At 39.1% G+C, this 12,089-nt stretch overlaps 1 protein-coding gene across 1 annotated transcript; it reads left to right on the plus strand.

Moving 5' to 3' along the window:
• Nucleotides 1-9,119: 9,119 nt before the first annotated feature.
• On the plus strand, nucleotides 9,120-9,859 carry LOC108049837. The gene is made up of 2 exons (XM_017131167.1): nucleotides 9,120-9,302; nucleotides 9,363-9,859. The coding sequence occupies exons 1-2, from the start codon at nucleotides 9,207-9,209 to the stop codon at nucleotides 9,747-9,749; spliced, it is 483 nt and encodes a 160-aa protein (XP_016986656.1). The 5' UTR covers nucleotides 9,120-9,206; the 3' UTR covers nucleotides 9,750-9,859.
• Nucleotides 9,860-12,089: the final 2,230 nt, after the last annotated feature.

The raw sequence follows: 12,089 nt of genomic DNA on the forward strand, positions 1-12,089 counted from the left end.
TCCGACCCTATAAAGTATATATATTCTTGATCAGGATCACCTCCTGAGTTGATATAGCCATGTCCGTCTGTCCGTCTGTCCGTCTGTCTGTTTCTACGCAAACTAGTCTCTCAGTTTTAAAGCTATAGGATTGAAACTTTGCACACACCCTTCTTTCCTTTGCACGCAGTATATAAGTCGGAACGGCCGGGATCGGCCGACTATATCCTATAGCTGCCATATAACTGATTGATCGGAAATGCCATAACTTTCGTGTTTGTAAAGTTAGGAAGTTGGGATTTTCTATGGGTTTTATATTTGGCCAATCAATCCAACCTACCAAATTTCATAAGGATCGGCCGACTATATCCTATAGCTGCCATATAACTGATTGATCGGAAATGCCATAACTTTGGTGTTTGTAAAGTTAGAAAGTTGGGATTTTCTATGGGTTTTATATTTGGCCAATCAATCCGACCCACCAAATTTCATAAGGATCGGCCGACTATATCCTATAGCTGCCATATAACTGAATGATCGGAAATGCCATAACTTTGGTGTTTGTTAAGTTAGGAAGTTGGGATTTTCTATGGATTTTATTTTTGGCCAATCAATCCGACCTACCAAATTTCATAAGGATCGGCCGACTATATCCTATAGCTGCCATATAACTGATTGATCGGAAATGCCATAACTTTGGTGTTTGTAAAGTTAGGAAGTTGGGATTTTCTATGGATTTTATTTTTGGCCAATCAATCCGACCTATCAAATTTCATAAGGATCGGCCGACTATATCCTATAGCTGCCATATAACTGAACGATTGGAAATGCCATAACTTTGTTGTTGTTAAAGTTAGGAAGTTCGGATTTTTTATGAGTATTAAGAATGCATCATATGAATAATTTTGGAGAATATAATTTACAGAGTATTCTGCAAGGGTATATCAACTTCGGCTCCGCCCGAAGTTAGCTTTCCTTTCTTGTTTTTACATACATTTTCCATTGTGTATAATTTTTGGAGCTTTGATTTACTTTTTTTATTGAAGTTACTAATACCATTTCAGGATGTTTGCCAGCGTGTTGTGACAACTGGAAAATCCGCTGGCCCGTCTAGCACATTTCTAATGCAAAATCCGAAATTTACCAAAAAAAAATAGTGAAGAGGAATGTCGACGGAACCGGAAGTGAGTTAGATACTCGCACATGCAAATTTTCGACTGTTTTTTGTCCGTTTTGTTCGCCTGCCAACAGAGATTCCTCGCCGAAATGTTTCTTTTTGGCTTCTTGTCAAAGGAACTGAAGCAGCTAAGCTAATTAAATTTCGGCCACGCGGTCGGGGGTGAAAAAAGGGGGCACAAAGCCCGAGCCAAAGTCAAAGGTCAAAGGCAAATGAGCCGGCAGCATTTTAATTAAAAAATTTCCACTAAGCAGGAGCGTGGATCAAAAGCAATCGCTATCGCAGATGCGGCGACTGGCGACCACAAGCTGCAGGACACGAGCACCACCCAACCACCCACTCCGTCAGGATTAGAATCATGTGTGTAGACACCCAGGTTCAGGCTAATAGGGCTACTTCTTATTAATTTTTTATTTCGAGTCATCTGATCTAAAAAACGAATTTTTTTTAAATAATCAAATCAATGATTTATTTGTAATCAATATCTTAGACTACATTTTTTATTTTCTTATATAATTAATAGTACTTACAAAACAGAAACTTACAAAACAGAAACAAGAAAACGTTTTAAAACAAATTAAATGAAAGGACAATAAAATATAGGAAAATAAAATATAGGAAACATATTTAATTTATTGTATTACTATTAAAATGCCTAAATAAAAAACTACGAACTTCATTTAGTGCTACAATTTTCACCTCGGCTGTATGCAAGTGCGATATGTGGGGCGGTTTGTTTAGCTTAATGTGATGCGATGTGTGTCCAGCGATAATCCCAAAATTTTCAACTAATTAAATTGTCAAATATTTTCTTTTCGCAGGGGCGTGCATTAGAGTCTGAAAAGTGCAGGTAGGAGAACGGCATCAATCCTTTTTCCTTCGGCTGTGGTCAGAAAACGCGAGCCCAAAGGAGTGAGGCCATAAAAACCCTTTTCTTACCCGCCCATCACTGGAAATTCGTGTTTATTTATGCACTTGCATTGTGTGGCGAGAGCAAACTGTATTTTCCAAAACCCTTTCCACCTTTCTGCGGCCCGTTTCGCGGGAAATTCGTTACCCTTTCAACTCGTCCTTTTGCCGCTGCCTTTTCCGCGCCCTATTCCCCGTTTTCCCCGCTTTTTGCAACTTGTCAGTCATTTGAACAAAACTAATTTGCATGTCATTTCTTTAGCACTCTTGAAATTCGTGCACGAAATGCCCGCCAACGAGGGTAGGTCGGAAAATTGAACAAAATTCAATATGATTTACCTTTCTACCTTCATGAAATGAGGGTATACGACTCACAGTAAAATGTTGGTAAAATTTTGGCCGTAATTTAAAATGTATCCACAAATTTTACTTTTTTAAAAATTACCTGTTAAATACGTACTACTTTATGCAGTCTTAAGTTTGTTTCAAAATGTTGTAAATATTTATATTTAAGGTTAAGTTAAGTTATTGTTTGGAAATGCTTGTTTTTTTATGCTTTAAAAATATTGAATTAAATTAGTTTTTTCTGTAGTAGTAGTTTTAGTTGTTTTCTTGGATATTTTCAATATATATTTTAGAGTTTTCAACATGTTCCCTTAATTTTCCACCTGACGCACCTCGACAATTTGCAATTCCACTTGAGTAAACATTATTTGCCAAGGAGAATGGCAACTGGCTCAAGGCAGGGCTTAACCCTTTAACCCTTTAAGTCCACCGCCCGGTGCACCACCCACTACTTTCTACTATTTTTGCCGCCCAATAACCAGAATATCTCGAATTTAGCACACATAATTTACTAGCTGAGATTTTTTATTGAGACAGTTTTCCGGACTCTTAATTATTCGAAGTTTTCCCAAGCAACATTTTTGTAATGCTTATTTAAAATCCAGCGTTTTAGGAACAGCTTTTCTTAATTTTTAAATGGTTTGATAATTTTTTACCTTTTACCTGCTGGTAATTTACTTATTTACTTACCATTTGTTATGTGTAACCTCCAAAACATACATTTTGGTCCAAAAAATCTGGTCATATTGGTTGATATATAAAGTGCTGGGAGTTGCCAGGAGCCCGAGCCTTTTGCCAGGACATGCTCATAAAAACGAGGACATTCGAGCAGGCCAACAAATCATATTACAAAACTTTACACGCTTAAAAGCGCATGTAATTGGCTTTTGAAATGGACGCGCATCCACCGTCCACCGTCCACCTGGCGAAAGGTTAACACGTTTCGGCCAGGTCCTTTTGGCCCTTTGGCCGGGGATCCGGGGATCCTGGGATGCTAATAACAATAAGTGTCGATGTCCCTGCGACCGGCGGACGGCGTCTGTGAAATATGAGGAGCAGCCGGAGCAAGGACACTGCGCTGGTCAAACCCCAGGACTTTTGTACCCTTTTCGCCGTCCTTTTCGGCATTGTGTTCACCTCACTTGGGGCTAATTCTGGCCGGCACAAAACGGGGTGGAAATGAGCGGAGTAAAGGGTTTCGGTATTCCATTACCACTCGTGGGCTTCAGCATTGCATATTTATCGTCGGTTTTCAGCTACAACTTTTGGTGGTAAGACAATATAATCAATACTTAGATATATAATTTTATTTGAATAACTATTATGTTTTAACTAAAACTACAACAAAAAAAATTGCTACTTATTCCAGAACTTAAATAAAATAAGTAACAAGCTCATTAAATAAATTATGTAATACAAATTATTTTATTCCATTTACTTGTAAGAAAATATAAAAAATTGTATAATACTAATTTGTTTTCAGATAAATTAGGTTATACAATTTTAAGTTAATATTTAAATTATTTTTATAATAAAGTAACTATACCATAAATAATTAATCTAAGGCATGCCATTAATTTGTTAATTGATTTTTAATAGCTTCTTATTAATTATAAATATATATATATATTTATGAATTTTTTGAGTTTTTCCGGCTCGAGGTCAACGCCGGAAAAACTCAAAAAATTCAAACATACATCAAAGGTCGCCTACAAACAAAATTATATATATTTATATTATCGTGCACCTTATACAAAACCTATTTAGTTTGCATTAAGTAAAGCTTTAATATGTTATCTTCCAAAATCAGCATATATTTTAACTTGGTGATTGCAATGTAGTCCCATGAAAAAAGTACCGAACATCATGGGATCTAAAACGCGGGGTTTATCGCTGTTTTTACCGCCCCCGGCCGAAAACCCCGACCGCTCGTCATCCTGATTTACTTCCATTTCGGAATCGCCTCTCCAAATGCATTGGCATGTTAAAGTTTATTGCCATGTGCATTAGCCATTTGCCCCCGCACGTACATTGTTGTTGTTATGGATTTTCGTCAATTGTCTGGCCCACACTCACACACACTCTCACACACACACACACACACAGCCACACTGCCACACTATAAAGTTATCGCTTTTGGGAAAAGCGCCTGTCAATTTTTCCAATCATCAGGCCTAATGAAAAATCTAGCTCGCTGGCAGGCGAGGCAGTTGGAAAATTGGGGGAACCACCATCGCAGCCGGGCGAAAAATGTTTCATACGATTCTGACAATTTTCTGACAGCAAACATGCCAACACTCAGAAATCGTAGCATGCTTTTTGGCGCGGGGTCCTGGAAAATCTCGAAAACGGAGTGGGTGGCGGCTCCTTTTCGTGATGGGTGTCGGCGGTTCGGAGTTGCGGTGCGGCATGTTAAATATACGTCACTGGCTACAACGAGCACATGCCTGGCGCCGAAAAAAGTTTCAAGGATATGGCAACAAGGATATAATAACAACCACACCAGCACCACCAACAACAAGGAGGGCACCGAACGTTAAGTTGTTGGCAGCCCAAAATTAAACCCAGAATAATCACTGTGAAAATATGAGGAAACGAATTGTCAAACATGACTGGAAACTCTAAGGACGAGTTTGCTATAAATATTTTTTGTTTAACAAATCGTTAAATAAACAAATAAATGAGGATTTAATATAAAATAAAAGCTTTATACTCCCACAAGCCGAAACATAATTAAATATTATTGTTAGAACACATAAATAAAACGGCTTGCCTTACATTTAGCATACTGCTATTAACCGCAAAGTATCATATCCAAGGGCATTACACATAAGCTCAAAGCTGCCTTATTTTTTAATTAGCCGCAAAAGTGTCGTGCGTCTAATGAGATGGCGCCACGCTGCGTATGCGTGATATGAGTCGGTTGGTAGCTCATTTTTTAAAAGCAGTTGGAGGTTTCATTATTTTGTAAATAAGCTTTCGTCTTCACAGGTAAGACATAAATAGACTAAATTCATGAAATTGTGTATTTACTCAACTAATGACATTGAAAAATATTATTCTTGAATTGTTTTTTACTTTAGTTTATAATTAAGATTTTTATAGTAGCTAAATAATTTTTTAAATGCTTATTAATGAAATAACCGAAATAACAAATTGTTTTAAAAATGATTGTATTAATATATCTGATTCTCAGCTCTCCTAAAATACTAAGTATTTATTATAATACTATTGAATTAATTTAAAATTACCTTATGTAAATTATCAACATGTTTTAAAGATATTAATCCGACTTTTTAAATAAGAATTTTTTAATATATCCAGATTTATTTAGCTGGCCTTGACACAGATTTCGTGCAAATGGCCGCCGCTCCTGTGAGGACTATTTATCTATCTTTTTCGGTTGCATTGGGTTACTGTTTCCACTCGGCATTGTTCCAGTTACCCCAAATCTCTCGAGTCGAGAGCTGCGAGATGCCATTGTTTGGTTATCTAATACCCGCCGGGGGGTCGAAAATAGTAATAAAAAAAAAAACAAGCGAAGGGAGTACATTCGTCATAAGTGCGTCTGCATATGCCCGATAATGCCGGAACCCGGGGAATCCTGGAACCGCCCAACCACCCAATCACCCAACCACCCAAACCAAACCAAACCGACCGACTGAAGTGGTTGGTTGTGCGATTTGGATTTGGAATTTGCGATTTCAATGCCACTCAACTGGCCGCTGGGAAAATCGCCTTAAAAAGTCCCCTTTCCCCGCATCCGCGCATCCGTATCCGCAAATGTATCTGTATCTGTAGCTGTAGCTGTATCTGTAGCTGTATCCGTAGCCGCACAGATACATTTGTATAATGGCAGGAAGAAGGTCGAGCCATTGGCCCTTCAGTGGGGTGGCTTTTTCATTATCATTTGCCGCTGCACATAAATTATTTATTGTTAGCGATTTTCCCAAAAAGATAACGCGAATGGGAGGGGTGGTTGGTTGTTGGTTGTTGCGCCCTGTTTCGAGGATTTCGAGGGTCGCAGCATTTTATTTACTTCGGTCGCGAATCTCTATATCCCATATATCCCCTATGCTCCCACATCCCCCCGCCTGCAATCCTCCTGTTTCGTCTAACGCATTTCGGCCGGATGTAAATAAATATTTATAAGTTCGCTGCCTTTGCCGCATTATGCGAGGCAACAACATCATAAACATAATATTAATATGGATTCTGTTCGCTCGAACAAATATCCCGAGGCGGGGAAAGGCGGGGTGAGGAAGTACTTTCCGATTTATTAAGGGTTCTATATTTGCAAAGGGCGGATCAAATATAGTTAAACTCGAGTCACTGAGAATGAAAGGATATTTAAACTGCAGCGGCCATTAAAGATTTTTCTTTTTCAGAAAACAATCATAAGAGTTTTCTAATACCTGCAACGCTTTTTCTCCTTTATGGAATAAAAAACACACACTGCAAGTTTAATTAAGTATTTCCAAGTGCCCTCAGAAGCCCCTTTGAACAAAGTATGTTCAAGTCCCCTCGGCCAAAAATGCAACTCAAGCTGAAATAACTTTATTAAAGCCATCAGCATTTATTAAATCCATTAGCATCACCTCATAAACCCTTAAAACGCCACTGAAGCCCCCCGAATTCAACCCCCCCTCCCCAACGACCATTTACATGTTTGACCTTTGACTAACAAGTTGCAAATTTGTTTTCATTCAAAAAAGAAATCCACGTTTTTCGCTGGAAAAAAGTGCCTACCGTGACCGCCAAACAACGCCACTACATTAGCAGCTGCAGTGGGTTAAACCAAAAGGAAAAAAAAACAAGGAAGCAAAGCGATGAACACCCCTTAACCCCACACTGCCCCGGCAGCCGAACAATGCCAAATAATTGGACTTTATGCAGAAGCAATACGCAAAATCTGCCTGGATTTCCATCTCTGTCTAGCCACAAGAGCGGAAGTTAACTTGCGTGCCGGGCGCCACTGAGCCGCCCCACCACCTGCACCACCCACCCACTGCACCACCCACCCTTAACCCACCCATGACCCCCGGGGCGATATTGCTGTTGCTGGCGGCTTGGCTCGTTCGGTTGCGGTTCAAATTTAATATTCACTCGCGCAAATAATCCACACAGACCCAACAGACAGACACAACAAACACACACAAAATGGCGCTGCTAAGCCGACACGAGGGGGTTAAAGGGGCCGGTGGGGGGTTAAGGGGCTGTCGGGTGGCTTCCCGATGGGTGGTGGGTGGTGGGAGGTGGTTGGGGCCCGGCTAACTGCAAACTGCAACTGCAAGTGAAGTGTTGTCTGTGGCTAGCCAGCAGCCCGGATTCCATTTTCATATGTGTGATTGTGCACTGAAGAGAAAAAGGGTCAAGTTTGTAAAATTAACCCTTAATTTAAATTCCATATTACAAAAATAACAACTTTAACCATTACTGCCATATAAACTAAACATTACTTATATTTAAGACAATCGCATTCCTGTTGTCTTTAATATTCTTTACCTCAATTATCTAACTACATTTTTACCACTTGTCTAATATTTTATTAAGAAAACAATTAACCATCTTAAATATCTGTTTTTATTTTTATAAATAACCAACTTTTTTTATTGAATACAATTGTTATTATACATTTAGTAATGGTCAAAAGTTTTTATATTGTTTACTCCAACTTTTCTCTGATTGCGCAGCTCACATAATTCAAGGGAAACATGAGGAAAAGGCAATAAGAGGGCGCCACTGGAAATAATTTAATATAAAGATAATAATTTTAATATTTGTATTCTCAAAAATATTAATAATCAAGTAGGCTTTTTAACATGAAAGTCTTAAGGGGTTATCCGGGTCTTGACACTTCAAAAAATTCATTTTTTTCAAACTTTTTTATATAATAGTACAAAGTTTCAGAAATGTTGTCTGAAAATTTCAAGTTGATCGAAGCAAAAATGTAGGAATGGGAGAAATTTAAAGCCCAGCGCGTCGAACTTTACAACGGGCAATTCGGGCTCTGGCGTGGGGCAGATGCGGCACTTTAAACGCGTTTTTCTCAAAACTACTTTTTTGAAGTCGGTAGTCACGATTTCTCAAAAACTATTGCACCGATCAACTTCTGCTTTTGCACACTTCTTTTAGACATAATTCTCTTGTCCTTAACGGAGGGATTTTTTATGTTTTTAATTACAACTCATTTTATAAGCCAAAATATGGCCAAAATTTACGTAAAAAAAGACACTTTTTATGAAAAGCGCTACAAAAAATTCAATTTTTAATTTAAAAAAAAAATGGCTCGCAGAGGACAAGCGAATCACATACACTATCAGAATAATTTTAGTTTTTTGATTTCAGATAAAAATTGATGGAGATATTTTGCCTACCGCAAGGACACAATTTTTTAAGAGGTCAAGTTCAAGCCTGCCTCAACGGCTCAATTTTAAAAATTTTTGGTTCAAATTTTTACACAATGTTGGTTAAACCATAAACATTAATTTACAATAAACGAAATTTGTGAAATTGTCGTAAGATCTTTTAAAAAAATTCACGAAAATAGGCTTTTTTTCGTGCTCCAAGACCCGGATAACCCCTTAAATAGCTCTTAGCTACGGCCTACTTATATATTATTTCCTATTAAATGTTGAATGGTATGTAACATCAAATCAAGTAGTCTACCAGTTTTTTGTAAGGCTTTCCTACGGCTGGTCATGCTCACTCAACCCCGAACATTTGAAGACGAACAACACAGAATCAAATATTTATTCCTATTTGAAAAAAAGTAATAATCTGTTTTTTTTCCAAAATGAATTCCAATTCACCAAAAGACAAGCCATCGGCTTCAAACTCGACAACTGGGGACCAGCAGCAGAATTCCGGGGCCGGAGGTGACTCAAACTTGGTGAGACCTGTAATCGTGACATCGGAGCATGCTCCTAACACTCCTAATGAAAATCCACAGCCGCCAAATGGACTGAGGCGATCGGCTAGAATCGCACACCGAAATGAGCTCAAGAGGCGGGCCATGGCCGAAATAAATGATACCACTACTGAGCCAAAAGCCAAAAGGGCGAAGAAAACTGTTGAGAAAAAATCATCGAAGACTAAGGCTTCCAAATCCTTGGTAAAGAAAGCAAATCAAGGAGACGACCCAGAGCCTACAAGGCAATCCGTGGTCGAGAATGTCGAGATGGTGGTTCTTGAGAGTCCACGTACTCCAATTGATGGTGATGAAAAATCCGAGAGAGTACCTTCTGAAATCGCTAAACCTGAAATCGTGGCAGCCGAATCAGCCAATCCTAAAATTGCTGAGCCTGAAATAGTGGCAACCAAGGCAACCGAAATTTAGCTGCAGCTTAAGCTAGAAAATTAATTATGGCTTGTGTTTAAATTTTATTTACGTTTTGTGACTTTTGTTTTAAATTCATATGTAACGAAAATTCGAATATTATTATTTGGAACCAATACTGAATGTTTATTTGGGTGGTTCGAAATTAATATACATACCTAGTTGGCCATGCCCATCCATTCAATCATTGAATTCGGATATCGGAAAAAGGCTTTTTGCAAGAAATTTTTAGTGACATAACTTCTTTGAATATTTCTCCGTTATTTTATCAAAAATATTTAATTAATTCAATGAGCTTTATAATAGTTTAAAAACATTCCCAAAAATTCCCAGTTAATACCGAATAAGCAACATTGTTCAACTTATTTTACGCAGAGAATTAAAGCACTTGCAGATCCGTGCAAATTACGTATACGCCGCATGTTACGCTTGAGATGAGCCAAAATCCTGGAGCAGAAATGGCCGACTAAGTGAGAACATTTGGCCATTAGTTGGCCCTAATTAGCCGCAAATTGGCGGCTCCATCGGTTCAATGGCCAAAACCATTGCCAGAAAGAGCGAGACGTGTTGTGCTAACAATTAGGGAAAAGGTTTGACTGTAATTTGGCTTGATTTGCTGACTGACCGCCATTGCAGTTTTCGGCCCGGCGGAAAGCTCTCGTCGCTGTCCGCCTGGAAAGTGCAACTTCAGGACTTCGGGACATTTCCCCCTCCCAGCCCCCCATCCCCCCATCCCCACCTCCTGCCTTCAATAAAATGCCTTCATGTCACTGTCGCGACGCTTTTTGTTGCTAGTGTTTGCTTCGCTTCACTCCGTTGATGTTGCCGCCGTGCAGTTGATGTTGCTGCTGTGCTGCTGTTGCTGCTGCTGCTGCTGTTGCTGTTGCTGGTGTTGCTACTGCCGCTCGTACAACTGTCCAAGTGACAGCTGCCGCCGTGTCTGTCAGCCAACCGCCCTGGAAAAAAACCAGTCCAAAAACAACAGACGCACAAAAAAACCAAAGGTGGAAGATTGGCGACCACACTGCAGTTGAATGCCCTTCCGTAATCATTTTTGTACAACCTTAAAATAAATATTAAAAATTATTTTCTATCTTAAAATTGTAACAAATAAAGCTTCATATTAATATATTGCACCATTTTGTAATAAATCAAATCAAAAAGCCAAGTTCAATTTTAAAGCCGATTAAAATTCGGGTATTGTTAAAAAATAAAAATATTAGTTCAATGATTTTGTATTATGGAGTTTAAGGAAAGAATCAATGAAATTAATTTATAAATATTCGAAGTATTTATGAAGATGCCAAATAAGCCCAAAAATAACATTTCATAATCGTACTATATTTAACCAAGTTAAAGCATGCTAAATAAGGAGTTTGCTGATCCGAATCCTTTATTATAAGCTAGTTTACAAGAAGATTAATAAAGATTAAGCAAGGAGTAAAAAAGATAGGAGTAAAAACCGTTTGAAAGGGCTTGTCAAAGTGCTGGACAAAATGGAAATGCCCGAAGGAAAAGCGTGAAAAGCGAGGCGAACCAACAACCTCTGCTCGATCTCTGGCTCTGCAGCAATGCGCAATCAGTTGCAACGCAATTTGATTTTGTCGCTTCATGGCTCATGCAACACCCCCCTCCTCTTGGTCACTGCCCCCCATTGCCCCCCATTTTACCGCCCCCGACCCCCGATTTTCCACCCATAAAGTGCACATGTCGCTCCATGTTCACAGTGACATTCATTCGCCGTCGCAGCGCTTTCTTTTCCACCAGCCATAAAAAGTTTCCGGCCAACATTCGCCGCCCCCTCTGGCCACGCCCCCTTCGTCTGGCCAGTGCAATTGTTTCACCTTTTAACCCCCCGCTTAACCCCCCCGGCTGGCGGAATTTTTTGGCAATTTATTTGACGGCTTCAAGTTGCCGACGTTGCTGCGGTTGCAAAAGTGCATTAGCCGCTGCCTGTCATTCATCGAATCAAGTGTTATGCGGCTGTCACAAAGTGCGGGGGCTTAGGAGGGTTAAGCGGCGGGCACTTTGGGGGGTTAAATGGACAGGGGGTGGGGGTGAGTGTGTGTGTCCGCCACATTTTTGTTGTGCCGTGGTTTTCGGCCAAACGGACAAATCGCAAAAAACTTCGCGGTCTGCCATTCAGAACTTTTATATGGGGGAATTTACTTTAAGATCTGGAATACTAATTTAATAAAATGAAGAAATGATTTTTTTTTATTTTTCAATACTATTGATTAAATCTGGTAACTTAAAGCAACAGTTTTAAATATTACTCTTAAGTTAAAACAAAGGAGTTCTAATATTATTTTGATTTAAATTTTATAAGCATTTTTCCAT

The sequence above is a fragment of the Drosophila rhopaloa genome, unplaced genomic scaffold (assembly GCF_018152115.1).
Source record: "Drosophila rhopaloa isolate 14029-0021.01 unplaced genomic scaffold, ASM1815211v1 contig_3, whole genome shotgun sequence".
NCBI lineage: Eukaryota > Metazoa > Arthropoda > Insecta > Diptera > Drosophilidae > Drosophila > Drosophila rhopaloa.

Coding starts and splice junctions, on each gene's coding strand:
- LOC108049837 (XM_017131167.1), top strand. CDS start 9,207: ATGAATTCCAATTCACCAAAAGACAAGCCATCGGCTTCAAACTCGACA. Junction 9,303..9,362: donor CCGGAGGTGACTCAAACTTG/GTGAGACCTGTA, acceptor GAAAATCCACAG/CCGCCAAATGGACTGAGGCG.